The 27,586-nt window shown below is 44.8% G+C and overlaps 1 protein-coding gene across 2 annotated transcripts; it reads left to right on the plus strand.

Moving 5' to 3' along the window:
* The first annotated feature begins 4,541 nt into the window (after window positions 1-4,541).
* Window positions 4,542-22,603, plus strand: dcaf5 (ddb1 and cul4 associated factor 5). 2 transcript variants are annotated; one of them, XR_014614589.1, is made up of 11 exons: window positions 4,542-4,997; window positions 5,654-5,800; window positions 7,327-7,363; window positions 8,028-8,167; window positions 9,385-9,514; window positions 13,026-13,239; window positions 16,320-16,386; window positions 16,515-16,642; window positions 20,077-20,223; window positions 20,367-21,712; window positions 21,807-22,603. XR_014614589.1 is itself a non-coding variant. In XM_084181667.1 (10 exons), exons 1-10 carry the CDS (start codon window positions 4,790-4,792, stop codon window positions 21,660-21,662), a joined length of 2,514 nt encoding a protein of 837 aa, XP_084037793.1. In that variant the 5' UTR covers window positions 4,568-4,789; the 3' UTR covers window positions 21,663-22,603. The 2 variants fall into 2 exon arrangements, 1 of the variants encoding a protein (XP_084037793.1); XM_084181667.1 differs by having other exon boundaries at window positions 4,568-4,997; window positions 20,367-22,603.
* The last annotated feature ends 4,983 nt before the right edge of the window (window positions 22,604-27,586 follow it).

The following is a 27,586-nucleotide window of genomic DNA, read 5'->3' on the forward strand; positions in this document are numbered from 1 at the left end:
AGAGCTAGTATCCATAGAGACCGTTACCATAGTAGCCACCGTTACCATAGACACTCATCTGGAACTGAGGACGACACCCCCGCTCTCATGTGCCAGTAGCCTTTAACCTCCCCCAGCTCCGCCCCTTGCACTGCCCCGCCCCCAGTCTGCTCTGCCCCGCCCGCACATCATAGCCTGGTCCCAGGTCTGTTTGTGCTGTCTTGCCAACGATTTGCTTGACAATGACCATAGGAGTTGGCAAGACAGCACAAACGGATCTGGGACCCAATGTCTTAATTTAAGTCCCAGCTTTCCCTCATGTTTATGTTATGTTTTTGTGTGTTTGTTTTTTATATATGTATATTATAAAACTTCCCAAGGCAAGGCTGTCAAGGGGAGATGTTGCTTTCTTTTTTTTTTTATTGAAAAAGACTAGCAGGAATAATCATTTGAAAAATTACATAATTAAATAATAATTTGAACAAATGTACTCATTAACTCCTAAAAAGCGAGTGCTCAACTTTTCGGCCCCCTCCCTCCCCCCTTTTTTTTTTATGTGGCGAAGATGGATAGTTTCAAACACTTTGCCAGGCACAAATTAGCAAGATAACTCCTTGTCAAGATCACTCCGTAACCAACGGCCCTGAAACGATGGAGGGAGGAGGATGATGGATGATGACAGCAGAGATAACTTATCTTGTAAGTCTGGAAGAAGGAGTGGTTTGGATCCTCAAATGAAATGACTTGAAGCCTAGACAGCCCTAGTCCTGGGGTGTATTCACTAGGAAGCGAACGGAATGAAACGGAGAGGGACCTACCTGAATTTGTCCAATAGAAACTCTTGTTTTCGTGACAAAACATTTTCCATTGTGAAACGTTTTGCTACGGTGTGCACTCATGAATACCCCCCTAATGACGGTGGCTTCTGTTGTAGTCAGCCACTGAGACCCTCTGCACCAATCGGATGTAGCCGGCCACTGAGACCCTCTGCACCAATCGGATGTAGCCGGCCACTGAGACCCTCTGCACCAATCGGATGTAGCCGGCCACTGAGACCCTCTGCACCAATCGGATGTAGCCGGCCACTGAGACCCTCTGCACCAATCGGATGTAGCCGGCCACTGAGACCCTCTGCACCAATCGGATGTAGCCGGCCACTGAGACCCTCTGCACCAATCGGATGTAGCCGGCCACTGAGACCCTCTGCACCAATCGGATGTAGTCGGCCACTGAGACCCTCTGCACCAATCGGATGTAGTCGGCCACTGAGACCCTCTGCACCAATCGGATGTAGCCGGCCACTGAGACCCTCTGCACCAATCGGATGTAGCCGGCCACTGAGACCCTCTGCACCAATCGGATGTAGTCGGCCACTGAGACCCTCTGCACCAATCGGATGTAGTCGGCCACTGAGACCCTCTGCACCAATCGGATGTAGTCGGCCACTGAGACCCTCTGCACCAATCGGAAAACTGAAATGTGCAATAGAATTAGCCTGAAGTCCTGTTTTGTGCTAATATTCCACTCCTTGTACTCCGTGTCATATGTTTGGCAATCACAAGGAGTGGCAAGGAGTGGAATGATGGCACAAACAGACAGGTACCCAGGCTACAATATACTATATACGTCCTGTACATCCAATCAATTATATGTAAATGCAATTCATAATTGAGATGGAACTGACCCTGCAATGACTATAGGTTTATGCATATCTCTCACTCTATCCTGTCCCCTCTCTCTCTCTCTCTCTCTCTCTCTCTCTCTCTCTCTCTCTCTCTCTCTCTCTCTCTCTCTCTCTCTCTCTCTCTCTCTCTCTCTCTCTCTCCTGTCCTCTCTCTTTCTTTCTCTCTCACTCTAGCCTGTCCTCCCTCTCTCTCTTTCCCTCTCCCCCTCTCTCTCTCTCCCTCTCCCCTCTCTCTTTCCCTCTCCCTCTCCCTCTCCCCCTCTCTCTTTCCCTCTCCCCCTCTCTCTTTCCCTCTCCCCATCTCTCTCTCTCTTTCCCTCTCCCCCTCTCGCTCTCTTTCCCTCTCACCCTCTCCCTCTCTTTCCCTCTCCCCCTCTTTCCCTCTCCCCCTCTCTCTCTTTCCCTCTCCCCCTCTCTCTCTTTCCCTCTCCCCCTCTTTTTTTCTTTCCCTCTCCCCCTCTCTTTCTCTCTCCCTCTCTCTCTCTCCCACTCTATCTCTCCTTCATTCCATCCATCATTGTACCCTATCCTGTTTCTCACAACAAGCACAACAACACTCCTGTCGACACTCCACACACCTTCTGTCAGAATACTAGACATACATTTCCACTTCAACCCACTCATTACCAGAGGCATGTATTTAGAATGCTGGGACATTGAGGTTTCTGCATTATGATGCATTTTACATGACAGTACAACATTAAATGGCAGCCATGTTAAGCTCCCCATTAACATTAAACTGGGCATATTTAAACAATGCTATGTCACAGAATGTCTAGAATTAGAACAATGTTCAACATTCTAAAAGTTGTCCCAACTCTCTACATATATGTCTCTGGTCATTACCTGCTCTGTATGATTATAGTATACTACTACTTCATGATGTTAGAGGTGAACGTATACATTGAACAAACCTTAATGTAAAGCACTTTTTAAATGTTTAGGTCCATTATGGATGGTCAGGGTTTTTAACCGCCCCGCCCCGCCCCGCCTTCCAACCTGGGTCATATTCACTAGACACTAAATAGAATGGGGCGGGACTATCTGAACTTGTCTAATAAGAAACCCTTATTTTCGTCGCAAAATGTTTTGCTACAATGTGCCACTAATGAATACACCCCTGATGCCAACTAGCTGCAGCTCACAAAGGCACACAGAGAGGCATTGTAATCTGTCATATTTCTGAGCTGACGGCACATAAATTATAATCATATGGGAAATGTATTAATGCGTGCATTAAGCCATACAGTAAAACTGCACTGTGTTAATGCATGAGATGAGATCATCCTTATTTTGTTTGATCTCTCAGATGTCTCCTTGTAAACCACTCGTACTATTAAAATACTAATCGAAAATGCTTCTAAACAGTCGGCCTCCATAACATTACAGAAGGTAAGGTAAAGAAGCTTTAAACTGTAGCAACCAAATAGGCATTATTGCATTATTTATTGAAGTATCATTGACCACTCCTTATGTAAACATTGTACTAGTTAGTACAGTCTTTCCATTGGAGGTGATACATACCCCATAATAACACTGTGAAATACATTGTAGCCTACTATTTCATTGTGTTTCTGAAAAGTGAACCATTACCAAGATGATTTCTTCTTGATATACAGTGCCTCGATTGCCCACATTTTAGATACATTTATGAAATAGTTACCCAAACAAAATAACTATTTAGTAGTTTGATGCCATTCTAGCCAAGTGAATGTTCTCTGCCTATCAGCTGAATGGAGATCTCTGCAGCGTTCCCCACCCTACCCTACCCTACCCTACCATGCTCACTATACCAGGGGGTGAAATGTGTTATTCCAAATAGCCTATTACTCCTTTGGTATATATATGGAGTACAAATGGTACTCTGTTCCCTTCATAGTGCACTACTTTTGCCAAGAGCCCTAGGGGTACTATAAAAGGAAAAGGGTTCAATTTGGGACGCACTAGCCCTTGATCATGACTCTCAGTTCCATTAGTTTACACATAAGTCATTGGATGAAGGATTCTTCTGTAGGGGGGGAGTTTTGTTAAGAGCTCCAACGCTCGGTCTGAACATTAACACGCTTGCGGTGCGGTTTTGGAAGCAGACGGACCTTATCTTTCATATCAGCGAGAAATAATAGTCAAAAAAATGAAAAGTTAAATTGATAAATAACCTGTGTATAACAGAAGAAGGCCACTAGAAATGTGTTGTCGTGGCACCTTTGATAAAGCTGGTTAAAACAGTGTACAGTAAGTAGAGGGATTTATGTTTCTAGAACCGTACCGCAATTGAGAATCGATTCACGTTTAGATGGGAGTATCTGGCTGTTTTGGCTTCCAGGGCCAGTCTACCTCTGAAAAGAGTTACGGTAGGCTCCTTAAGAGTACATCTTGGGCTAGGATGCAGACATGCTCACTCACTGGGGTAAATTTGCTTTGTGAAGCCTGGAAGGCTTTTTTAAAAGTTGAACTGGCAACTTGTAGTTCTTTCCTCAACAAGGAGATAAGTATTTTAAGTTCTGTGCTATAAATATATCCAGTTTATCTTCGAAAAGTGGATTGTAATGAATGGGGGGTTCCCTTATTAAAATAATATGTAGCCAATTGTTTAAAAAAAAAAAGACTACCACTGTAATCCTAATGTTGGGGATAATAAAACTAGACACTAAAATGCCTGATTTTGATTGACTTATTTAATGTGATGTGAATCTTGTTTTGTTATTTGTTTGTTTTTTTTGGTGCAAATTTCAAGTGACAGCTAGCCTAAATGTTATTATGGTGAGGTAAATGTGCCAAATGTGAGACCATAACACACTTTGTACAATGCATGGTGCAAATTGAAATGATGGGGGAGGCTAACTGATTGATTTTGAGGGGTCAGCTGGTGTTTGTGCCAGGCAGATCGAGGAGCTTGCAGCGAGCAGAGCAGGAAGCGACTGCTACAGAGCCGGGGCGCAGCAATCAACAACAGCACTGCGCTCGGGAATATCTTCCTTCACCATCATGTAGCTTTTAGAGACAGGCCTATTGCAGATAGAAACCTCTATAATAGCTAGTAAAATAGCGGATGTGCATTGTGCACAGGTTGATGAGGAATCGCAAGCTAGCTGGCTGGCTAGGCTAGCTAACTGCTCCAGGAAAAAAATGAAGGAGGTGAAGGGTTGCGGTATGCGGTCCTCTGTGGGCTTTCTGTCCCAGAGAAGGCTTTTCGGGGACCCGCTGATGAAGGAAGAATTCCAGAGGCTTCGGTTGGCAGGATGCACAAGCCTTTACAAGAAAGATATGCTGGGACATTTCGGGTGTGTAAACGCCATAGAGTTTTCCAACAATGGAGGGGAGTACCTTGTGTCGGGTAAGTTTGTAGCTCTAGATCATCCCTAGTTAGCATAGTTGCTAACCTAACAGCTACTGTGTTGTTGACACATTTCAGCTAACTAGCTAAGCTTGCACGTCAGATTGCAAGCTTAGTTGGCTGGTCGAGCCAGCATATGCACATTTGGCTCCCTGTTCATCTATTGCCAAACTGAAAGTTGTTAATTAGGAGCAAGAAAACGCTGAAATGTGCAGGTCAGGTTTTTACATAGGTTTGGTTAGTTAGGTTAAATCATTTTGGCTATCTAGGTTAGCATGCTAGCCAGCAGACACAACTAGCTAGCTACACAGTTCTACATTTCCTGCCCCTTCCTTTTGAAATAGGCTGACATTGGGTACCGGTAGGTAACTAGTTATGGTTTTAATAACGTTATGCAGTTGGCTAACTATGCAACTTTTAACCAGTCCCTTCCCCATTCCAGTTTTGGTGTAGTATAGGTGAGTTTGGATTTAGAAGAGCAATGGTTCTGGTGTGTTTCACAGCTGGTGGGCCTTGCAACCAGAGTAAGTCCTCAGAGTGGAGTAGAACAACTTGGCCTGTGTTTACAATGTCTTGTCTGTCCACCCATCTCTATCTCTCTCTGTTTTCTTTTCGCGCTCTCTCTTTCTCCTTCTCTCCTTCCCTCCCTGCCACAGGAGGGGATGACCGCAGGGTGCTGCTATGGAACATGGAGAGAGCACTTCATGCCCGCTCAGCCAAGCCTCTCAAACTAAAGGGAGAACACCTCTCCAACATCTTCTGCCTGGCCTTCGACAGCACCAACAAGAGGGTGTTCTCTGGGGGTAAGAGGACAGACCATCGCCCATCAATCTATCATTTAATCAGTTTCATTAGTTAACACAGAGTGGGACTTAGGGGGTGCGGTTGCTGACGTACATTTTTTTAGAGGCCCTCCTGTTGGCTGCAGAGGTAACATTTCCAATTTTAAAGCAAATTTCCTGTAATTCTACACATTTTCCCATGGCTTAGGCTATCTGAGTGACTCAAACAGTATAACGAAATCAATGGGGGCCCCATGCCATGACAAAAATACTCCTGATTGCATCATTTTTGGAATTTTTGTTTCTCCTTGACTGTCTACCTTTTTTGGGGGGTAATTGTTAGTTCTCAAATATCTTGCAAAAAAATATATAGGTCGATTTATCTTTTCTGCATACTTTATATCTGGTTTTAGTTGGTTTAAGTTCACACTGAAAACGTTTTTCCATCCCAACAATTATTTCCCCCCCAATTTTTTTTTTACATAGGCAGCCCGAAAAAATATTTAGGCCGCTCACCCAATACTTTTTCCATGCAGAAGAAACCCTGGACTTGAGTGAATAGATGAAGACTATCTGTGGGTGGTGGCTACTAGCCGCTCACCCAATACCGCTCACCCAACACCGCTCACCCAATACCGCTCACCCAATCGGTTTGTGCCATCTTGCCTACTTCTTGTCACTCTTGTGAAGGCAGCATTTTAAGGAACCTTGGGATTGGGACACACCAATGTTAACGTCCTTCCTCAAAAGGCAGCATTCTTGTCGATTGGGACACAGCCATTGTCATGCCAAACATTGACCTGCACATTTTATTATTATATGAAATATTTTTATTTTATTAGAATTTTATTTATTTTTTGTCATATAGCAGACACTCTTCTCCAGAGCGACTTACAGGAGCAATTAGGGTTAAGTGCCTTGCTTAAGGGCACATCGACAGATTTTTCACCTAGTCGGCTCGGGGATTAGAACCAGCGACCTTTCGGTTACTGGCACTACGCTCTTACCCACTAAGCTACCTGCCGCCCTGTTTGGCATAACAATGACATATGATTTGGCAAGATGGCACAAACAGATCTGTGTCTAGGCCAGGTGGCCGCTACTGGCTATCTTGGGTTAGTGGTTCACTTCACAGTGATCTGTAGAGGGCTTGAGTTACTTGACCTCAGCTGTTTATAGAAATAGATATGTTATGTTCAGAAACCCCCATTAGAATTGATGGCTAACACCACGCATAACAAATTCAAAAGCTGTGCTTAATAGTTTGTCTTAACCAGAAGTTTTTATATATTTGTTGTGTATCAGAAATGTCACAAATACTGCAATGAAAAACATGCAGTTGTTGACGTAAGTATGTGCTTAACAGTATGCATCGCTTATCAATGTGTTTATCTATGAGTTGTGGATGTGTCATGCAGTCGTTCCTCACATAGGTACCCTAATACCCTTGAAATATAGTGTTTTCTATTGGGGTTAGATTTGGCAAGTGCTACCTTTTTGTTTTTAGTTTCATGTTTATTTGTTGTCTCTTGTCTTGTTTTTAAAAGGCAACGATGAACAGGTCATCCTTCATGATGTAGAGCGGTGAGTAGGATTATTCATCTTCATCTAATCATCGTCATCGTCAGCTGCGATGTTGTACTTATTGACCGACTTAGGCCCGTCGCTTCTTTAGGCGCGAAGGACGTTGACCACTCCTCTTCGTCACTGTCTGTTCTGTGCAGTCTTCTCCAGCTCGTTCCAGCCAATGCCGGTTCTCCTTGTATCTGCCACAAGGCTCCCCGCAATGTTTACTCTGTCTGAAATACTCCTCAGCACGGGTTGGGCGCAATTCTATTTTAATTACAGTCAATTCTGGAAGTACACTGAAATTCTAATTCTCTTCAATGCTTTCCCAATTTGGTTTACTTTGTGAATTGAAATGGTATTGACCCCGACCCAGCTCCTCATGCATTTAGCTGCGGGTTAATGTATTATTCACAAATGATATGCTTTTGAAATTACAACCCTGTCTCTATCAGCGAGACATTTATGCAAACACCTGTACCAATAGCATAGTACTTATAATTCATGCCCAATACATTTCTTAATTCTAAGTGGTATGCTAGTATTAAAGTGGTATGCTAGTATTAATATATGGACATTGGAACATAGTCTTTTAAAATAGAGATGTCTTGTTGCAGAGGTAAGACCTCTTGTTTTTATAAACCAAACAACATTTAAATACAGCTGTATTCTGTTCCTCCAGGGGTGAGACTCTGAACGTGTTCCTCCATGATGATGCGGTGTACGGCCTGTCAGTCAGCCCCGTTAACGACAACGTGTTCGCCAGCTCCTCTGACGACGGACGGGTCCTCATCTGGGACACGCGGGAGCCGCCACACGGAGGTACCTAACATGCATACATACATACATACACTACCAGTCAAAAGTTTGGACACACCTACTCATTCAAGGGTTTTTCTTTATTTTTACTATTTTCTACATTGTAGAATAATAGTGAACACATCAAAACTATGAAATAACACATATGGAATCATGTATTAACCCCCCAAAAAGTGTTAAACAAATCAAAATATATTTTTTAATTTGAGGTTCTTCAAATAGCCTAACTTTGCCTTGATGACAGCTTTGCACACTCTTGGCATTCTCTCAACCAGCTTCATGTGGTAGTCACCAGGAATGCATTTCACAGTACACGTATGTATGCATGCATACACACGTAATTTACCCTACTCCATTTACATGTGTGTGCAAATTACTTTCAGATTAACGAGTTCATCTTGGAGCAATGGTGTTTTTAAACATTGAGGGCCTGGGCTGGTTTCCCACTTAACATGGTGATACCAAGAAATAAGCTACACAATGCGTTCAAGGGGATTGGACTCAGTGTTTCTGCACAGATCCTTGCTCAGGCCTATCATCTCAAACAAACGGACAAACTCTGCCCTACTAACCCACTTTCATACGGGTACAAATGACCTTCAGATTAACCTGTTAATCTCGACGCAGACAGACAGACAGTCTGTGTTTTGAAACGATCAGGGCAGGTTTCCTGTACAACCCAGATTAACCTACCCCTGGACTAGAAAGCATGCCCAATGGGAGACTCCATTGAGATGGTTTTTAGTCCAGGAATAGGTTTAATCTGGGTCCGGGAAACCAGCTCTCAAATTAAAGTAATCTGGGGGTCTGTAAACCCAGGTATTTCTTAGACACAGATTAAGACTATTCCTGTATTCATTGTAGCTCCTTGACTGGTAGGCCTCTATATCGGTTTCAGGAGACTTGATCTCAGTGTATTACAGAATGTGCAACATATTGCATTAGGCTTCCTTACATCAATAACCGTTAGATGAAACATTTGATTGAAGTTTGTGCTTCAAAAGCAAAATCTTACCATACATAATGTAATCTGTCCCTCTGTGTTCTAGAGCCCTTCTGTCATTGACTGAATATTTACAACAGCAGACTGTTTTCAGAGTATTACTGTATATAAAGCTATCATTTCAGTGTATTACAGTATATGAAACATGCAATAGGCCTCCCCCCCTGATCAATAAACATGTCATCTGAGTTAAATGTCCTTCCCCTGTGTGTTTCAGAGCCCTTCTGTCTGGCCAATTACCCGTCAGCCTTCCACAGTGTGATGTTCAACCCGGCAGAGCCCCGACTGCTGGCCACAGCCAACTCCAAGGAGGGGGTGGGGCTTTGGGACATCCGCAAACCTCGCACGTGAGACAACATGGACGCCGTTAACTGTCACTATTAGAACTTCAGAACCTAAATACATTTACAAATTTTAACACTCTTAACTCTTAGAACTTTCAGGCCGTAGTCCAGCATCTGTCTGACCCAATTTGTCCACCAGAGGGCACTTTTGTTTTATTATTAAATCGTTGCTTCAAGTGTCGCACGGTATACCGGGACCACTGTAATATCATGGTGCCAAAAACGTCATGATACTTATGATACCAACGTTTTAGAATATCCTAGTACCGTTTCATATGATACTACCAACTTTTTCAGCCCTACCGATCTAAAGAACCTGCTGGCGCCTGTTAATAAAATGTTTATAGTCAGTTTTGTTTATCAATTTCATTTAAGCGAACTTAAAGTCTCCTTGTATGAGCAGGTCCAATAATATCCACTTCACTTCCATGCGCATATCACCTGTGGCAGCTGTAATCAGCCAGCCGCATCCCCTACCAGACCTCACTCACCTGCTTCTCTCTGAGTCTGTTCTTCACAGAGCTTTTCCTCCGTCAGTAAAAAAAATAATATATTATTTAGTCATGATAGGGAGCGGGGATCCAGACCAAGACCCTGATGAGTCTTCTGTTGCTAGATTTGTACATGTGTTACATTGGAGCATCGCGCAAAGCCAGCAATGTTAATACATTGTATGATTTCATCGCCTGTTATAACCAAGAGCACAGACCGGTCTGAGTAGATTTTGAAAGTTCACTGTCATGTAGCCTCTGAGTGCCAGAGAGGGGAGATGGAGCACCGCTTGCAGCTTTACAGCAAAGAAAACGGCTCTTCTCTAACCTAAACGGTTAAATAAATATTGTAATTTAAATTTTAATATGACCCATATTACCGGGGGATTCGCGCGCATTTGATATAATTTCACAAACCATGTCGGGGGCCGTTTTTAAACTGTTACCTAGCTAGCTAACAACCTGGTGACTTGACGGTAGGTCGAGGCTAATTTGATTTGACCAGGAAGTAAGGACAAGGATCTGCTACTCATGAAATGTGCTCCAAAAGGTTGGATTCATAGAGGCCTAATGGAAGACTAACTACAGTACCGGTCAAAGGTTTTGACATTCAGGGTTTTTCTCTATTTTTACTATTTTCTACATTGTTGAATAATAGTGAAGACATCAACACTATGAAATAACACATATGGAATCATGTAGGAACCAAAAAAGTGTTAAACAAATCAAAATATATTTTATATTTGAGATTCTTCAAAGTAGCCACCCTTTGCCTTGATGACAGCTTTGCATGCTCTTGGCATTCTCTCAACCAGCTTCATGAGGTAGTCACCTGGAATGCATTTCAATTAACAGGTGTGCCTTCTTAAAAGTTCATTTGTGGAATTTCTTTCCTTCTTAACGCGTTTGAGCCAATCAGTTGTGTTGTGACAAGGTAGGGGTGGTATACAGAAGATAGCCCTATTTGGTAAAAGACCAAGTCCATATTATGGCAAGAACAGCTCAAATAAGCAAAGAGAAACGACAGTCCATCATTACTTTAAGACATGAAGGTCAGTCAATACGGACAATTTAAAGAACTTTGAAAGTTTCTTCAAGTGCAGTCGCAAAAACAATCAAGCGCTGTGATGAAACTGGCTCTCATGAGGACCGCCACAGGAAAGGAAGACCCAGAGTTACCTCTGCTGCAGAGGATAAGTTCATTCGAGTTACCAGCCTCAGAAATTGCAGCCCAAATAAATGCTTCAGAGTTCAAGTCACAGACACATCTCAACATCAACTGTTCAGAGGAGACTGTGTGAATCAGGCCTTCATGGTTGAATTGCTGCAATGAAACAACTACTAAAGGACACCAATAATAATAAGATACTTACTTGGACCAAGAAACACGAGCAATGGACATTAGACCGGTGGAAATCTGTCCTTTGGTCTGATGAGTCCAAATTTTAGATTTTTGGTTCCAACCGCCGTGTCTTTGTGAGACGCATAGTAGGTGAACGGAATATCTCCGCATGTGTGGTTCCCTCCCTGAAGCATGGAGGAGGAGGTGTTGGGGTGCTTTGCTGTTGACACTGTCCGTGATTTATTTAGAATTCAAGGCACACTTAACCAGCATGGCTACCACAGCATTCTGCAGTGATACGCCATCCCATCTGGTTTGTGCTTAGTGGGACTATCATTTGTTTTTCAACAGGACAATGACCCAACACACCTCCAGGCTGTGTAAGGGCTATTTGACCAAGGAGAGTGATGGAGTGCTGCATCAGATGACCTGGCCTCCACAATCCCCTGACCTCAACCCAATTGAGATGGTTTGGGATGAGTCGGACCGCAGAGTGAAGGAAAAGCAGCCAACAAGTGCTCAGCATATGTGGGAACTCCTTCAAGACTGTTGGAAAAAGCATTCCTCATGAAGCTGGTTGAGAGAATGCCAAGAGTGTGCAAAGCTGTCGTCAAGGCAAAGGGTGGCTACTTTGAAGAATCTCATATTTTGATTTGTTAAACAATTTCTTGGGTACTACATGATTCCATATGTGTTATTTCATAGTTTTGATGTCTTCACTATTATTCTACAATGTAGAAAATAGTAAAAAATAAACAAAAACCCTTGAATGAGTAGGTGTGTCAAAAATATGTATTACTGGTGCTCCTTAAATTCTGTTAGGTGCCTAACGTTTCTGAAGTTGGAGGAGTGTGTGTGTGTGTTTGTGTTTGAGAGTGACGGAGACAGAGAGGGAGGGGAGAGTGTCTGTGTTAACTGAACAGTAAAGAAGGTTTCATGCAGTGTTTTCCCCTTACTGACACAATGACATGCAGATCATTATGCATGTATATTCCTCCAGCCAAATCACAGGTAGGCCTTTGCAAATATGAACAAATCAGCCATTCTTTGCAGCATTCTATTATACACTGAAGGAGTGTGAAGTTAAATTCAATCTGTTGTATTGAGTAGAAGTGTGAATTTCAATGAAAGGTTTTTACTATCTGGGGGGACAGGGCGAACAGGATGCTAGGAAACTGATTTCTTTCCACCGTGGTATCTCGATACTACTCGGTATCATGATACTTGTCCTGGTATCATATCGTTTGTAAGATGTTGGTATCGTGACAACACTAATTGCTTCCATTCCTAGTACAATGTACAGTCAGCAGCAAGCAGTTTAGCAGTTAAACCGGCGAGCTCCGGTGGCAATAAATTAATACAACCAAAAGCTTACCTTGACTTGGAAGAGTTCCAGTGTTGGATAGCTAGCTAGCTAGCTAACATAGCATCCCTGTCTGTTTGCTTCTATTCTGACCATATAACACTGAAACTGCCTCTAAATGTAATCAGACTAATTACCCTCCCTTTGTTTTACTGCTCTATCTACGAACTTTATATTATTTATTTATGCATTTATCAAGCCCTTTTTACATCAGCAGCTTTCACAAAGTGCTTTAACAGTCTGCCTAGACCCCAAAGAGCAATACTTTTTCCTTTCCTTCCTCTCATTTCTCTTCCTTTCTCTCTCCATCCCTCCCAGTTCTCTGCTGCGGTACGGTGGCAGCATGTCCCTCCAGAGTGCCATGTCGGTGCGTTTCAACAGCACGGGGACCCAGCTCCTGGCCCTGCGTCGCAGGCTACCCCCAGTCCTCTATGAGCTACACTCCCGCCTACCCAGCTTCCAGTTCGACAACCAGGGCTACTTCAACTCCTGTACCATGAAGAGCTGCTGCTTCGCTGGAGACGAGGACCAGGTGAGATAGACCCTGTTGTGCGTGAAAAGCCCAGGAGGGTGGCAGTTTCTGAGATTTGGCTTGGCACCTAAAACCCTTACAAACTTTTACAGATGCACAATTGAGAGCATCCTGTCGGGCTGTTTCACCGCCTGATACGGCAACTGCACCACCCTCTGGAGAGCCCTGCGGTTGCGGGCGGTGCAGTTGCCGTATCGGGCGTTGATACAGCCCAACAGGATGCTCTTAATTGTGCATCTGTAAAAGTTTGTGGGTTTTAGGTGCCAAGCCAAATTTCTTTAGCCTCCTGAGTATGAAAATGTATGCACTCACTAACTGTAAGTCGCTCTGGATAAGAGCGTCTGCTAAATGACTACAATGTAAATGTAAAAAAAGAGGCTCTGTTGCGCCTTCGCCACACTGCCTGCGTGGGTACCATTTAAGTTTGTTAGTGATGTGTACACCGAGGAACTTTAAGCTTTCCACCTCCTCCACTGCGGTCCCGTCGATGTGGATAGGGGGGTGCACCCTCTGCTGTTTCCTGAAGTCCACGATCAGCTCCTTTTGTTTTGTTGACGTTGAGGGAGAGGTTATATTCCTGGCACCACACTCCCAGAGCCCTCACCTCCTCCCTGTAGGCTGTCTCGTCATTGTTGGTAATCAAGCCTACTACTGTTGTGTCGTCTGCAAACTTGATGATTGAGTTGGAGGCGTGCTTGGCCACGCAGTCATGGGTGAACAGGGAGTACAGGAGGGGGCTGAGCACGCACCCTTATGGGGCTCCTGTGTTGAGGATCAGCGAAGTGGAGATGTTGTTTCCTACCATCAACACCTTAGTTCAGTTACCTTTGCTTTCTTGGGTACAGGAACAATGGGGGCCATCTTGAAGCATGTGGGGACAGCAAACTGGGAAAGGGAGAGATTGAATATGTCCATAAACACACCAGTCAGCTGGTCTGAGCATGCTCTGAGGACGCGGCTAGGGATGCCGTCTGGGCCGGCAGCCTTGCGGGGGTTAACATGCTTAAATGTCTTAATCACGTCGGCCACGGAGAAGGAGAGGCCACAGTCCTTGGTAGTGGGCCTCGTCAGTGGCACTGTGTTATCCTCAAAGCGGGCGAAGAAGGTGTTTAGCTTGTCTGGAAGCGAGACGTCGGTGTCAGCGACGTGGCTGGTTTTTCTTTTGTAGTCTGTGATTGTCTGTAGACCCTGCCACATACGTCTCGTGTCTGAGCCGTTGAATTGTGACTCCACTCTGTCTCTATACTGACGTTTTGCCAGTTGGATTGCCTTACGGAGGAAATAACTACACTGTTTGTATTCTGCCATATTCCCAGTCACCTTGCCATGGTTAAATGCAGTGGTTCGCGCTTTCAATTTTGTGTGAATGAAATTGGATGTTATGAGCCCATGTCGATGCTTAAATCACATCAGAAGGTCCTTTTTTTGTGTGTGTGTAATACCCCTTTAATTGTGCATTTTAAGAGAGGGGTCTAGCAATGATGTCATGACAAATGCCCACCCGATTGATGCAAATAATCATGACATCATTCTGCCAGGTAAGCCTACTTTGCAGTTAACAGTTAATTGAGAAGGTTTTGGGGAAAGTCTTTGTCTACCCACACCACAATACCGTTATCATTATCGACGTGAACAGTAGACAAACGCACGCACCACAAAGACCTACAGGGGGCAGTATTGGCAGATGTTTGACTTTTTAAGCCAATTGTGGTTAACTAGGGGTGGGATAATGTCTGTGGATTTTTGATTTGATTGGATAGTAGCCGGGAGCATGAGGTGTCTGATAAACTGTGAGATTTTTGTTTTAACAGTTTGCGGTGGAACTCGTGAAAAATACATGCATTTTCAGAATTTATTGGCAAACTTACTCCTAATTGGGCTGTGAGCTACTCGACCTGTTGGAGACCCCTACCCTAGTGAGACAGATGTTGTGTCATTAAAAAATATATACACATATCTCTTCTGGCTTGGTTTGGCGCGTAGTTGTCTGGCACCAGATGGCAAACACATTTCTCCTCAGTGTGTTTTGTAGAAGTTACACCCATTTTTGTAGAAGTTTCTTCCCTCGGAGAAGAGATTTGTCATAAATAAGTCTGTCTCTCTACTGTACTGAACATGTTGCTTGTTTTACACTGAGGTTCGAGGCCCCTATTCATAAAGCGTCGGGAGTGCTGCTGACCTAGGATCAGGTCCTGTACCTCTAATCTTATTCATGATGAGCTAAAAGACAAAACTGAACTGATTTCAATTTTATGCTTGATCCTAAAATGTGGTCGGAGGCGCCGTGAAGATGGTGTGTCGCAATTGCGGAGCCTCCGGAGGCACGCAGAGGCCAAATTGAGCTCCATATACCACATCGCCCTGCGCCTCTCATGTTGTAACAATGCGGAAGACATGATTGGTTGATGGTAGGCGGGGGGGCGGGAGGTCCTGTATAAAACACAAACTCACTTCCTTGACAACAGCTCTGCGTTGCTCGGCGAAGCGCAGGAAGTATGAATGCCCTGCCTTCTGCTGAGGCCCTATCAACGTAAATGCTGCACGGCCAATGCAGACGTCGGATTGATCAATGCGGCGCCTTTCACTCCAATGCTTTATGAATATAGGCCCTTGACTCAAAAAGGACTGGGCCTGATGTTTGAGTTTCTGTTGTCCTGTCTGACTATGGGTTTCGTACCAAATTGAACCCTATTCCCTATATAGTGAACTATTTTTTAAAAAACCGATATGGTGCCATTTGGGATGCACACTATGCCTCTCCTGGAATGGAGTAATCACCTCTTTCTTTTAGGGATCCTAAGGAATTGTAGATGTTCCCTGACTATCTAGCCAACTTTTTGTTTTGGTGATTATCGTGTGGTATCAACCTCCTCTTTTTATCAAGAAGGGGCAGAGAATATGACCTAATAGTTGTTTGCTACACCATGATGTGTTTTATCTCCGAGGACAAAATGGCACCCTATTCCCGATGTAGTGCACTACTTTTTCACAAGGGCTCTGGTCAAAAGTAGTGCGCTACATAGGCAATAGGGTGCTATTGGGGTTGAGCTGTCTTAATCTCTGCTTTCATCCTCCTCCAGTACATCTTGTCGGGATCAGATGACTTCAACCTTTATATGTGGAGAATCCCAAAGGATCCTGAAGCAGGTAAGAGAGGGTGTGTGGGTGGTTTGTTTCTGTATTGTTTGTCAATCTTGTGTGTGTGTGTTTCTTATCGGTGTGTCAATCTGTGTCAGAGATTATAATCTCTCCCTTATTCCGCCCTGCTCCCCCAGGAGGCCCGGGTCGTGTGGTGAACGGAGCGTTCATGGTCCTAAAGGGTCACCGCTCCATCGTGAACCAGGTCCGGTTCAACCCCAGCACCTATATGATCTGCTCCTCCGGGGTCGAGAAGGTCATCAAGGTACGTTTAGTGATGTCATCATCAGTGACATCTCCCATTTTCATCGTCGTGATGCGTGCATGTCAATTCATTATTATGTCATGATTTGATTTTCATCACTCCGTGGTTGAATTTCGTCACTCAAGGTACGTGACGACATTGAGTTTTTCTCACAATTTTACATAATCATTTATAACAGTTAAGGTGTGGGTGTGTGACTTCAAATTGTATTGGCCACATGCGCCGAATACAACAGGTGTAGACATTACAGTGAAATGCTTACTTACAGCCCTTAACCAACAGTGCATTTATTTTTAATAAAAAAGTAAAATAAAACAACAACAAAAAAGTGTTGAGAAAAAAAAGAGCAGAAGTAAAATAAAATAACAGTAGGGAGGCTATATATACAGGGGGGTACCGGTGCAGAGTCAATGTGCGGGGACACCGGCTAGTTGAGGTAGTAGAAGTAATATGTACATGTGGGTAGAGTTAAAGTGACTATGCATAAATAATTAACAGAGTAGCAGCAGCGTAAAAGGATGGGGTGGGGGGGGGCAGTGTAAATAGTCCGGGTAGCCATGATTAGCTGTTCAGGAGTCTTATTGCTTGGGGGTAGAAGCTGTTTAGAAGCCTCTTGGACCTAGACTTGGCACTCCGGTACCGCTTGCCGTGCGGTAGCAGAGAGAACAGTCTATGACTAGGGTGGCTGGAGTCTTTGACAATTTTGAGGGCCTTCCTCTGACACCGCCTGGTATAGAGGTCCTGGATGGCAGGAAGCTTGGCCCCAGTGATGTACTTAGTTATTTGTAAAATTACTTGGTACGTGATTGATTCATGTCATTACAACCTCATGTGCGTCATGCGTGCATTGCACGCAATTTAATTTCCTCTCAGTTCAATTGTCTTTGAACTTACTTTTAAAGGGTAGGTAGCATGAGTTTTTATTCACCAAAGTAACAACGTAGTGTGGTCGAAGACATAGTAACTTAGTTGTAGTCACAATGTGGTTGCCTATAACTCCAAAAATAGTTATGTTTTGAAAATATTTATTAACTTATTTTCAGATATCTTCGAAACTACCCAGAATGCACTATTTCTCAACGTCGTATTGAGATTCTGGCTAATCTTAGCCAGCCATGCAGGCTGAGTGTTGGCAGTGGTGAGCTACAATCCACCAATAACGAGGACGTGTGACGTAAACAACCAATCAGATTCCCCACGTGTGTGGACTGCATGATCCTGCTCGGCAGCTGTGACTTCTCCTGCACCGGAAGGCTTGCCTCTGGCTCAAAAGGAAAGTGGAAAATCATTCCTGCCTGCTCTAATATTTTAGTACCTTGTCTGTTCTTCCTCTTTATATTTGTTTGGTCAACTTTTCGACCTGTTCTCTAAAGTAGGGTGCCAGAGTTTTTCAACCTTGGCTTAGTGCCAGCGTGCTGTTGTGGTGATTTCCGTCTGCCTGGAGTTTTCCTCCGATCGGTGGCTTGTTGACTGTTCCCGTCGTCTCCTGTCCTGCGCCTCCGCAGAGCCTCTGGATGAACGCCTCTGGAATCTATCTACTTCAGATTTACCTCGCAAATATATCGCTATTGGGTTAGCTACCCTCACTGACTCTTCCTTGGCTGGTGGAATGGCCTCTCCCTTTGAATCGCCTCCCTCCTTGGCTCCCTCTTTGGGTAGCTAACTCAGCCAGTCTTTACCATTGGATGGGCATCAGCTGTCAATCTGTAAGTCTCCGCTCTCTTGTTGCTTTTTTATCTGCTGGCTATTGTTATTTTGGCTTACTACTTAGCTACGACGACCGTGGTGGTTGGCTAGTTAGCTGGCTAGGCTAGCTAGCAGGCTAAAATGGCTAACGTTAGCTGGCTGGCTAGATTGCTTGCTGGCTAAGATGATAATGATGATTTTAACGAACTGGTTAGATGGCATTAGGTAATTCGAAAACGTTGGTTTACTTTAACGTGGCTCAATTTGCTATTAAAGCTGTAAATTAGCTAGCTAGGTGTTGATAACACTTTTTTAAAAACATTTTTAGTTATTTAGCAGACGCTCTTATCCAGAGCGACTTACAGTTAGTGAGTGCATACATTATTTTGTTTGAGAATAAAAAAATAAAAATCATACCCCCCCTTGGGAATCGAACCCACAACCCTGGCGTTGCAAATGCCATGCTCTACCAACTGAGCTACATCCCTGCCGGCCATTCCCTCCCCTACCCTGGACGACGCTGGGCCAATTGTGCGCCGCCCCATAAGTCTCCCAGTCGCGGCCGGCTACGACAGAGCCTGGATTCGAACCAGGATCTCTAGTGGCACAGCTAGCACTGCGATGCAGTGCCTTAGACCACTGCGCCACTCGGAAGACTCGGGAGACCGAGTGATAACGTGCTTACTCTGCAGCGCTACAGGCTGGTAGGGCTAACGTTAGCAGGCTATTTGGATAGCAACCTTGCAAGCTGATTAGCAAATTCATAAAGTATTTTCTTGTAAATACGTTGAAAATTTAATTGAAACCAGTAGTCATGAGTGCATAAGATTTGGTTTAATTTGAAGTTATACGTTTGAAGATATTTATGTTGGAGTTTACATTGTAGGGAATAGGCTGTGTGGATCCTCCATATGACGTCACACCCCGCAAAAAATAAATAAAAAATTACGGCATGACTTCGGTTTTATGTTAGAACTCGAAAAATGTAAAAGTGAGGTAACTTTGTACTTTTGATGTGTATTCTAATGGAAGCCCATATGTTACATGTGGTTATGTTAAATGCCACCTACCCTCAAAATATTCACAAACAAAACTTCTAGTTAACACGACAAAGTGGGTGCTCATTCAGTCTCATCAGAATGTCTAATACACTCGATTGTGATCGTCTGGCATGAATGAATTAGCTCTTTACTCAAACCGCCTGAAAGGTAAAGCCAGCAACATTCTTCTCTAGGTGATTCCCCTATATGGATCTCCGAGGGCTTGAGGTGAAGACGGATCGAGACAACTCTGTCTCCTCACCACTATCCACTGTCTCTCTACCACTCTCCAGCCCAGACAAACGTAGCGGCCTGAGCTTGTGAAAGGAAAAGGATATAGGGTGTTGATTCATCAGAACCTCCGTCCTCCAGGTGTTCCAAAAGCTGCTGTTATACGTTCTTCCTCGTTCGTTATTCTGCAACGTACCAGAGGTGTGAATGCTGATACAGGCCCAACCAGGTGTTCAATTTCAACCATGCTCTCCTCCCTCACCCCTTGTTTCTCCCCCCCTGAAACCCCTCCTGTCCTCCTCTCCCCCTCCCTCCCGCTCCCCTCTCCCCCTCCCGCTCCCCTCTCCCCCTCCCGCTCCCCTCTCTCCCTCCCACTCCCCTCTCCCGCTCCCGCTCCCCTCTCTCCCTCCCGCTCCCCTCTCCCCCTCCCACTCCCCTCTCCCCCTCCCACCCACTCCCCTCTCCTCCCTCCCCCAGGCGTGGAGCCCTTACCAGCAGCCGGAGAGTGTGGGAGACCTGGATGGCTGTGTGGAGGATAAGTCCAGGAGTCTGTACAGCCATGAGGAATATATCAACCTGGTGCTGAACAGCGGCAGCGGCCTGAGCCACGACTACGTCTCACAGGTAACACCAGGTCACAGTCCCAAATGGCACCCTATTCCCTACACAGCGCACTACCTTTCCCTATATAACGCCCATACAAACACACACACACACACATTTTGGGGGGGATTCATTAAGTACAATTGCATCTTATCTCATCTCAGTCCATCCAGGAGGACCCTCGTATGATGGCCTTCTTTGACTCTCTGGTGCGTCGGGAGATCGAGGGCTGGAGTTCGGACTCGGACAGCGACCTGAGTGAGGGGGCCATCCTGCAGCTCCACGCCAGGGGCCGACGCTCCACGCAGGCTGTAAGAGACGGCTCCGGGGCCCTGGTTGGGACCGGGGTCGCCATGCCTGTACCACCTGCTGCTGCTGTTGCCGCCGACTCAGACCACTCCTCTTCGTCCTCGTTGGCTGCACCCGAGGCATCGGGGGAGGAGCATCCTGAAGGGGTGGAGGCGCTGCAGCCGAGGAGGCGTGGCAGCAGATATCAGCAGTCTGTGTTCTTATTGGATCTGGTGGGAGAGGACTCTGACTCCAGTGGGTTCTGGCCTGACCCCATGCCCCGGCCTCGCTCTCCCAGCCCCCGAGACAACTCCACCCTCTCCAGCCCCACCTCCTCCCCCGCCGGCGCCTCCTCCAGCTCTTCCTCCACCTCCTCCACCAGCTCCGAGGATGAGGAGCTGAGGAGAGCCAGTAGGAGAGAACGTACCGCAGCCCGGAGACGACGCATTCACTTCCCCCGCCGGTCCAGTGGGGGGCGCCCCGAGTCCGCCCAGGCCTTGTACCCCGGTGGGGTCGACTCCTGCTCCTACCCCAAGATCTCCATCGACGAGGCCTCATCCTCCTCTGCATCCTCCACGGATCTGCAGCAGGACCAGGATTCGGTCCAGGTCGGACCCCACAGGAGTGGCTCTAAAACGGGGAGACGCAAGTCTCACACCCTCGCTGCTTCTAGCCCTGCAGTGTCTCTGGACAGCCAGGATGACCGAGCGGAGCAGGAGGGGCTCCTCATTGCCTCCCTTCTGTCTCAAGACGCCCTGCAGCAGAGGACCGAGTCCCGGGCAGGAAGGCGGGGGGGGAGGGGGGCTGCTTTAGAGAGAATGGCTGAGGGCTTGGATAGTCCAGAAGAGGCCGAGGAAGAGGATCATAGTGGCTGGGTCACCCCTCGCTCCAGACACCACAGCCCTGGGGTGCCGATAGGCTGCAGGGGTCGTCTGGCTCCAGACCTGTTTGAATCCTCAGACTCCGAGGGGGAGAGAGAGACCTTAGCGGTGAAATCAGCAGGCACTAGGACTCTGGTAGAGGAGGGCGGATCATCGTCTCAGAGAGGCCCGGCCCCAGCCCAGGGTGCGCTGAAACGGACTCACCTGGGGTCAAGAGGTCAAGGGTCAGGGGAGGGTTCTGGGGAGGGGTCAGGGGGGTCGGAGACCTCAGAGAAGAAGTTCAAGACATGATGATTACACCTGAGAGGTGTCAGGTGATCATTTGGTTTAGGACAGGTTATGTGTCTCAAATGGCACCCTATTCCATACACTACTTTAGGGCTAAAGTAACCCATAGGGTCCCTGGTCAAAAGTAGTGCACTATATAGGGAATAGGGTGCCATTTGAGAACCCTGAGACTCAACTTAGGGTGGCTTTTCTATGGGTTTTTACAATCCAGTTTCTTGGTTTGGCGTCACTCTAAAAAAGGGCGGCGGAATTTGCAATTTTGAGACATTGGGCGAGTTTGTTTTGCGTGGCCCCCGGTTGGCGGAGTTGGCACATTTTAGACCATTCCATTGGTCCTTAAGTGGAATCTCCACCCACCGCCCATTGGGACGTGTATTTTTCTGTGAGCAGGACACAGTGACATCATCACTTTTGCGGTCAAACCACAAAGATGACATTTAATAAAGAAAATATACTAAAATATAAGTAATCATATTGACATTGACAGTAATGGTATTGTTAATGCATTTGCTAGTCATTTAGTCTTAAGGCAGAAATGTTTTTTTTTTTTTTTGATGTTCATGTTTTGAAACAAATACATCAAGTTTTTCTTTTAAGAAAACGCCAGGGGGAAGAAAAAAAAGCTCAAATTCCAGGACTAAAGTTTTCAGAAAGCGTATTTGTGTTTCTCTTGGAGTTAGAGACTTGATTCATTTAGATTTTTCAGTGAGATTCTCTGCTTAGCTTAAAGTTTCAGCGTTTCCATGGTAATCTGGTAGAGCGAACCAACCAGCTGTTTGAGCTGTGCATTAATGAAGATGATTATGATTTGTGTTAAAAGGAGAAATTGTTCTGGTCTCCTTTCCATCCTGACCCAACCCCTCTGTCACCACCAACAGCAGCAGCAAATGTATTTTTGTTTGTTTGTTGCTTTCTTCAATTAAAGAATCATTCATTATCAATGATTTCACTGCCATTTCCGAGCCTCTATTCATTCTAAGGAATGTTTATCCATTTTACAATAATGATTAGGGGTGTTCACCAAACCTACGGTCCGGTACATATTGAGGTTTTGGGGTCACGGTTCGTTTCGGTACAGCAGGAAAATATATAAAAGTAACCCAGGAATAGATAATGAGTCTTATAACATAGGGCCCTATAAAACTGTTTTCAGTTTTGCCTATTTCCGTTTTCTGAGTTTGTTTTCCAGGTTTCAGATTTTTCCCTGTTTTGCAGGTTTTCACTCATCACTTTTTTTTATTTGATAGATTTTTTTAAATAGAAAAACAACAAAATTGGAGCTTTTAAGTCCACAACAATGCTTTAAAGTACATCAGGAGACCATTTGAGGTTCAAAATGTGTATATATACAGTACCAGTCAAAATTTTGGACACTACTCTTTCAAGGGTTTTTCTTTATTTTTACTATTTTCTACATTGTAGAATAATAGTGCAGACATTAAAACTATGAAATAACACATATGGAATCATGTAGTAACCTAACCAAAAAAGTGTTAAACAAATCAAAATATATTTGAGATTATTCAAAGTAGCCACCCTTTGCCTTGATGACAGCTTTGCACACTCTTGGCATTCTCTCAACCAGCTTCATGAGGTAGTCACCTGGAATGCATTTCAATTAACAGGTGTGCCTTCTTAAAAGTTAATTTGTGGAATTTCTTTCCTTAATGTGTTTGAGCCAATCAGTTGTGTTGTGACAAAGTAGGGGGGGTATACAGAAGATAGCCCTATTTGGTAAAAGACCAAGTCCATATTATGGCAAGAACAGCTCCCGAGTGGCGCAGCGGTCTAAGGCACTGCATCTCAGTGCTTGAGGCGTTACTACAGACCCCCCTGGTTCGATTCCAGGCTGTATCACAACCGGCCGTGATTGGGAGTCCCATAGGGCAGCGCACAATTGGCCCAGCATCATCCGGGTTTGGCCGGTGTAGGCCGTCATTGTAAATAAGAATTTGTTCTTAACTGACTTGCCTAGTTAAATAAAGGTTAAATAAAATAAATAAATAAAAAATAAGCAAAGAGAAACGACAGTCCATCATTACTTTAAGACATGAAGGTCAGTTAATACGGACAATTTCAAGAACTTTGAACGTTTCTTCAAGTGCAGTCGCAAAAACCGTCAAGCGCTATGATGAAACTGGCTCTCATGAGGACCGCCACAGGAATGGAGGACCAGAGTTACCTTTACTGCAGAGGATAAGTTCATTAGTTACCAGCCTCAGAAATTGCAGCCCAAATAAATGCTTCACAGAGTTCAAGTAACAGACACATCTCAACATCAACTGTTCGGAGGAGACTGCAGCATTGAAGCTCCCCAAGAACACAGTGGCCTCCATCATTCTTAAATGGAAGAAGTTTGGAACCACCAAGACCCTTCCTAGAGCTGGCCGCCCGGCCAAACTGAGCAATCGTGGGAGAAGGGCCTTGGTCAGGGAGGTAACCAAGAACCCGATGGTCACTGACAGAGCTCCAGAGTTCCTCTGGGGAGATGGGAGAACCTTCCAGAAGGACAACCAACTCTGCAGCACTCCACCAATCAGGCCTTTATGGTAGATTGGCCAGACAGAAGCCACTCCTCAGTAAAAGCACATGATATCCCACTTGGAGTTTGCCAAAAGGCACCTAAAGGGCTCTATGAGAAACAAGATTCTCTGGTCTGATGAAACCAAGATAGAACTATTTGGACTGAATGCCAAGCGTCACATCTGGAGGAAACCTGGCACCATCCCTACGGTGAAGCATGGTGGTGGCAGCATCATGCTGTGGGGATGTTTTTCAGTGGCAGGGACTGGGAGACTAGTCAGGATCGAGGGGAAAGATTTAACAGAGAGAAGTACAGAGAGATCCTTGATGAAAACCTGCTCCAGAGTGCTCAGGACTTCAGACTGGGGCGAACGTACACCTTCCAACAGGACAACGACCCTAAGCACACAACCAAGACAACGCAGGAGTGGCTTCGGGACAAGTCTCTGAATGTCCTTGAGTGGCCCAGCCAGAGCCCGGACTTGAACCAGATCGAACATCTCTGGAGAGACCTGAAAACAGCTGTGCAGCGACGCTCCCCATCCAACCTGACAGAGCTTGAGAGGATCTGCAGAGTAGAATGGGAGAAACTCCCTAAATACAGGTGTGCCAAGCTTGTAGCGTCATACCCAAGAAGACACAAGGCTGTGATCGCTGCCAAAGGTGCTTCAACAAAGTACTGAGTAAAGGGTCTGAATACTTATGTAATATTTCAACATTTTATTTTTAAACCTGTTTTTGATTTGTCATTATGGGGTGTTGTGTGTAGATTGATGAGGGGGGGGGGGGGGGGACTATTTAATTAGGCTTTAACGTAACAAAGTGGAAAAAGTCAATGGGTCTGAATACTTTCCGAATGCACTGTATATCATTTTTGGGTGTAGATTACCCTTTCATTTAGGTTTGCACGAGCCTTGCTTTGTTAACAGCGTTTCTATAGCACAAGTGATTGAGTTTTCTAAACCAATCACCACTGGATTGATGCAAATAATCATATCATTCTTCCATGTATGCATAGACTATTTTGTAGTTAACATTTTAATTGAGAAGTTTTTTGTAGAAAGCCTTTTCATCTACCAGAAGACGGTTGTCATTAGCATCATCGCTAACGGCTACATAGTGGCAGACAAACGCGCGCACACAGACGCCATTGCCTCTTCAGAGAGTTGAAAGAAAATACTAATCACTGATGCGTTTTGTCTTTTTCATTTTAGGCCAATTAATTGTTCCAATAAATTCAATACATTTTAGTTGATTTCCTACTTAAGTTCAATACGTTTTTGCTTCTAAAGGGAAGACGGTGTTCCCAAAGTGGAGATTTTAAACCATGATGGATGATTCTCCAATTCTGGTTTATCGAACCCCATCAAATCAAATCAAATTTTATTGGTCACATCACTCGCCATCGTAGAGAGCTAGCTCCTGGCTGTGTCGGGAATTTTGATTAGAACATGTAGGCTCTAGTTATTAAAACGGAGCCTGAAATGTTTAGTTTTCAGCTCTGAGGCATACAACACAGTGTTGGCATAACCAATAATAATAATAATATGCCATTTAGCAGACGCTTTTATCAAAAGCGACTTAGTCATGTGTGCATACATTTTTTACGTATGGGTGGTCCCGGGGAATCGAACCCACTACCCTGGCGTTACAAGCGCCACGCTCTACCAATGGAGCTACAGAGGACCTATGACTCTAGATCACAATGGGGTGAGGGGCGTGACCTTGCAAAGTTTGCATGTTAAATCGATTTTTTTAAAGAGCCACCATGTGTCCAATTGGCATGGCCCTTTACCATCATGCGAGGTTGCACCCTCCTAGGCCTCACTATTTCACGGGAATTTGTATTTCGCCTTACGGAAGAGTAATAATGAACTGGAGCTTCGCTGCTTGAACCCCTAACAGTAGTGATGAAGATAATAATACATTTGACTCCTTCCTTTCAAGATAACGAAGCTTAGAGTAAAAATATAATAAAATAGCTAATCTAAACATGACATTACTACAGCAATACCTTACATGTTACATATTCTTCTGTCTTTACATTTTACATTTTAGTCATTTTAGCAGACGCTCTTATCCAGAGTGACTTACAGTTAGTGAGTGCGTACATTATTTGTTATAATTTTCATACTGCCAAGTCACCGTGGCAACTAATCTTCAACACTGCTGTGAAAGAAAGGTGACCCTGAACAGACCATAGACTGTAGCATGCAGAACAGCACACTAGACCAAACCAATCTATAGACCAAATCGACCAAACCAATTTATTGTTGAATGTGCTAGACCAAACCAATCTATAGACTAAACCAGGGCACTCCTGGAGAGATAACCTCCTGTAGGTTTTCACTCCATCCCCAGTCGTAACTAACCAGGTTCAGCATATCAACTAGCTAATTATTAGAATCAGGTGCACTAGATTAGGGTTGGAGCGAAAACCTCCAGGAGGGTATCTCTCCAGGAACAGGGTTGGAGAGCCCTGGACTAGATAGATGTAAACCTACAGGAGGGTATCTCTCCAGGAACAGGGTTGGAGAGCCCTGGACTAGATAGATGTAAACCTACAGGAGGGTATCTCTCCAGGAACAGGGTTGGAGAGCCCTGGACTAGATAGATGTAAACCTACAGGAGGGTATCTCTCCAGGAACAGGGTTGGAGAGCCCTGGACTAGATAGATGTAAACCTACAGGAGGGTATCTCTCCAGGAACAGGGTTGGAGAGCCCTGGACTAGATAGATGTAAACCTACAGGAGGGTATCTCTCCAGGAACAGGGTTGGAGAGCCCTGGACTAGATAGATGTAAACCTACAGGAGGGTATCTCTCCAGGAACAGGGTTGGAGAGCCCTGGACTAGATAGATGTAAACCTACAGGAGGGTATCTCTCCAGGAACAGGGTTGGAGAGCCCTGGACTAGATAGATGTAAACCTACAGGAGGGTATCTCTCCAGGAACAGGGTTGGCGAGCCCTGGACTAAACAAAAGATGACAAGAAAAAGAGGGTTGAGTTTTTTTTGAGACCTGTAGATCCACACATTCCTCTGTCACGGTTTGTGAATCTAATGTACTGTATTTATCCACCTTTTCATTTTCATATTGAATACAATTTCCGTCTCGATATTGAGTAATATTTCTAAATATACCACTGTATACTACCCACTAACAGCAGTTTCAGTGTAATGGATGGGAGAGGAATTCCACAGGGTTGATGTAGGCTAGGTCTCTTAGCAAAATAAGACTTCATTCACAGTGACTAGTAGTGAGCTAAGTAACCATAAAAGGACTAACTTCTTTTGATCAGATTATTATTATTATTATTTTATTTATTTATTTCACCTTTATTTAACCAGGTAGGCCAGTTGAGAACAAGTTCTCATTTACAACTGCGACCTGGCCAAGATAAAGC

The sequence above is a fragment of the Coregonus lavaretus genome, assembly GCF_964263955.1.
Source record: "Coregonus lavaretus genome assembly, chromosome: 18".
In the NCBI taxonomy this organism is placed as follows: domain Eukaryota; kingdom Metazoa; phylum Chordata; class Actinopteri; order Salmoniformes; family Salmonidae; genus Coregonus; species Coregonus lavaretus.

What these genes read in the sequence shown, in the direction of transcription:
- dcaf5 (XM_084181667.1), top strand. Translation starts at nt 4,790, where the DNA reads ATGAAGGAGGTGAAGGGTTGCGGTATGCGGTCCTCTGTGGGCTTTCTG. An exon ending in CCCAAAGGATCCTGAAGCAG is followed by an intron (nt 16,387 to 16,514) that starts GTAAGAGAGGGT and finishes CTGCTCCCCCAG; the next exon opens with GAGGCCCGGGTCGTGTGGTG. An exon ending in GGGTCGAGAAGGTCATCAAG is followed by an intron (nt 16,643 to 20,076) that starts GTACGTTTAGTG and finishes TCCCTCCCCCAG; the next exon opens with GCGTGGAGCCCTTACCAGCA.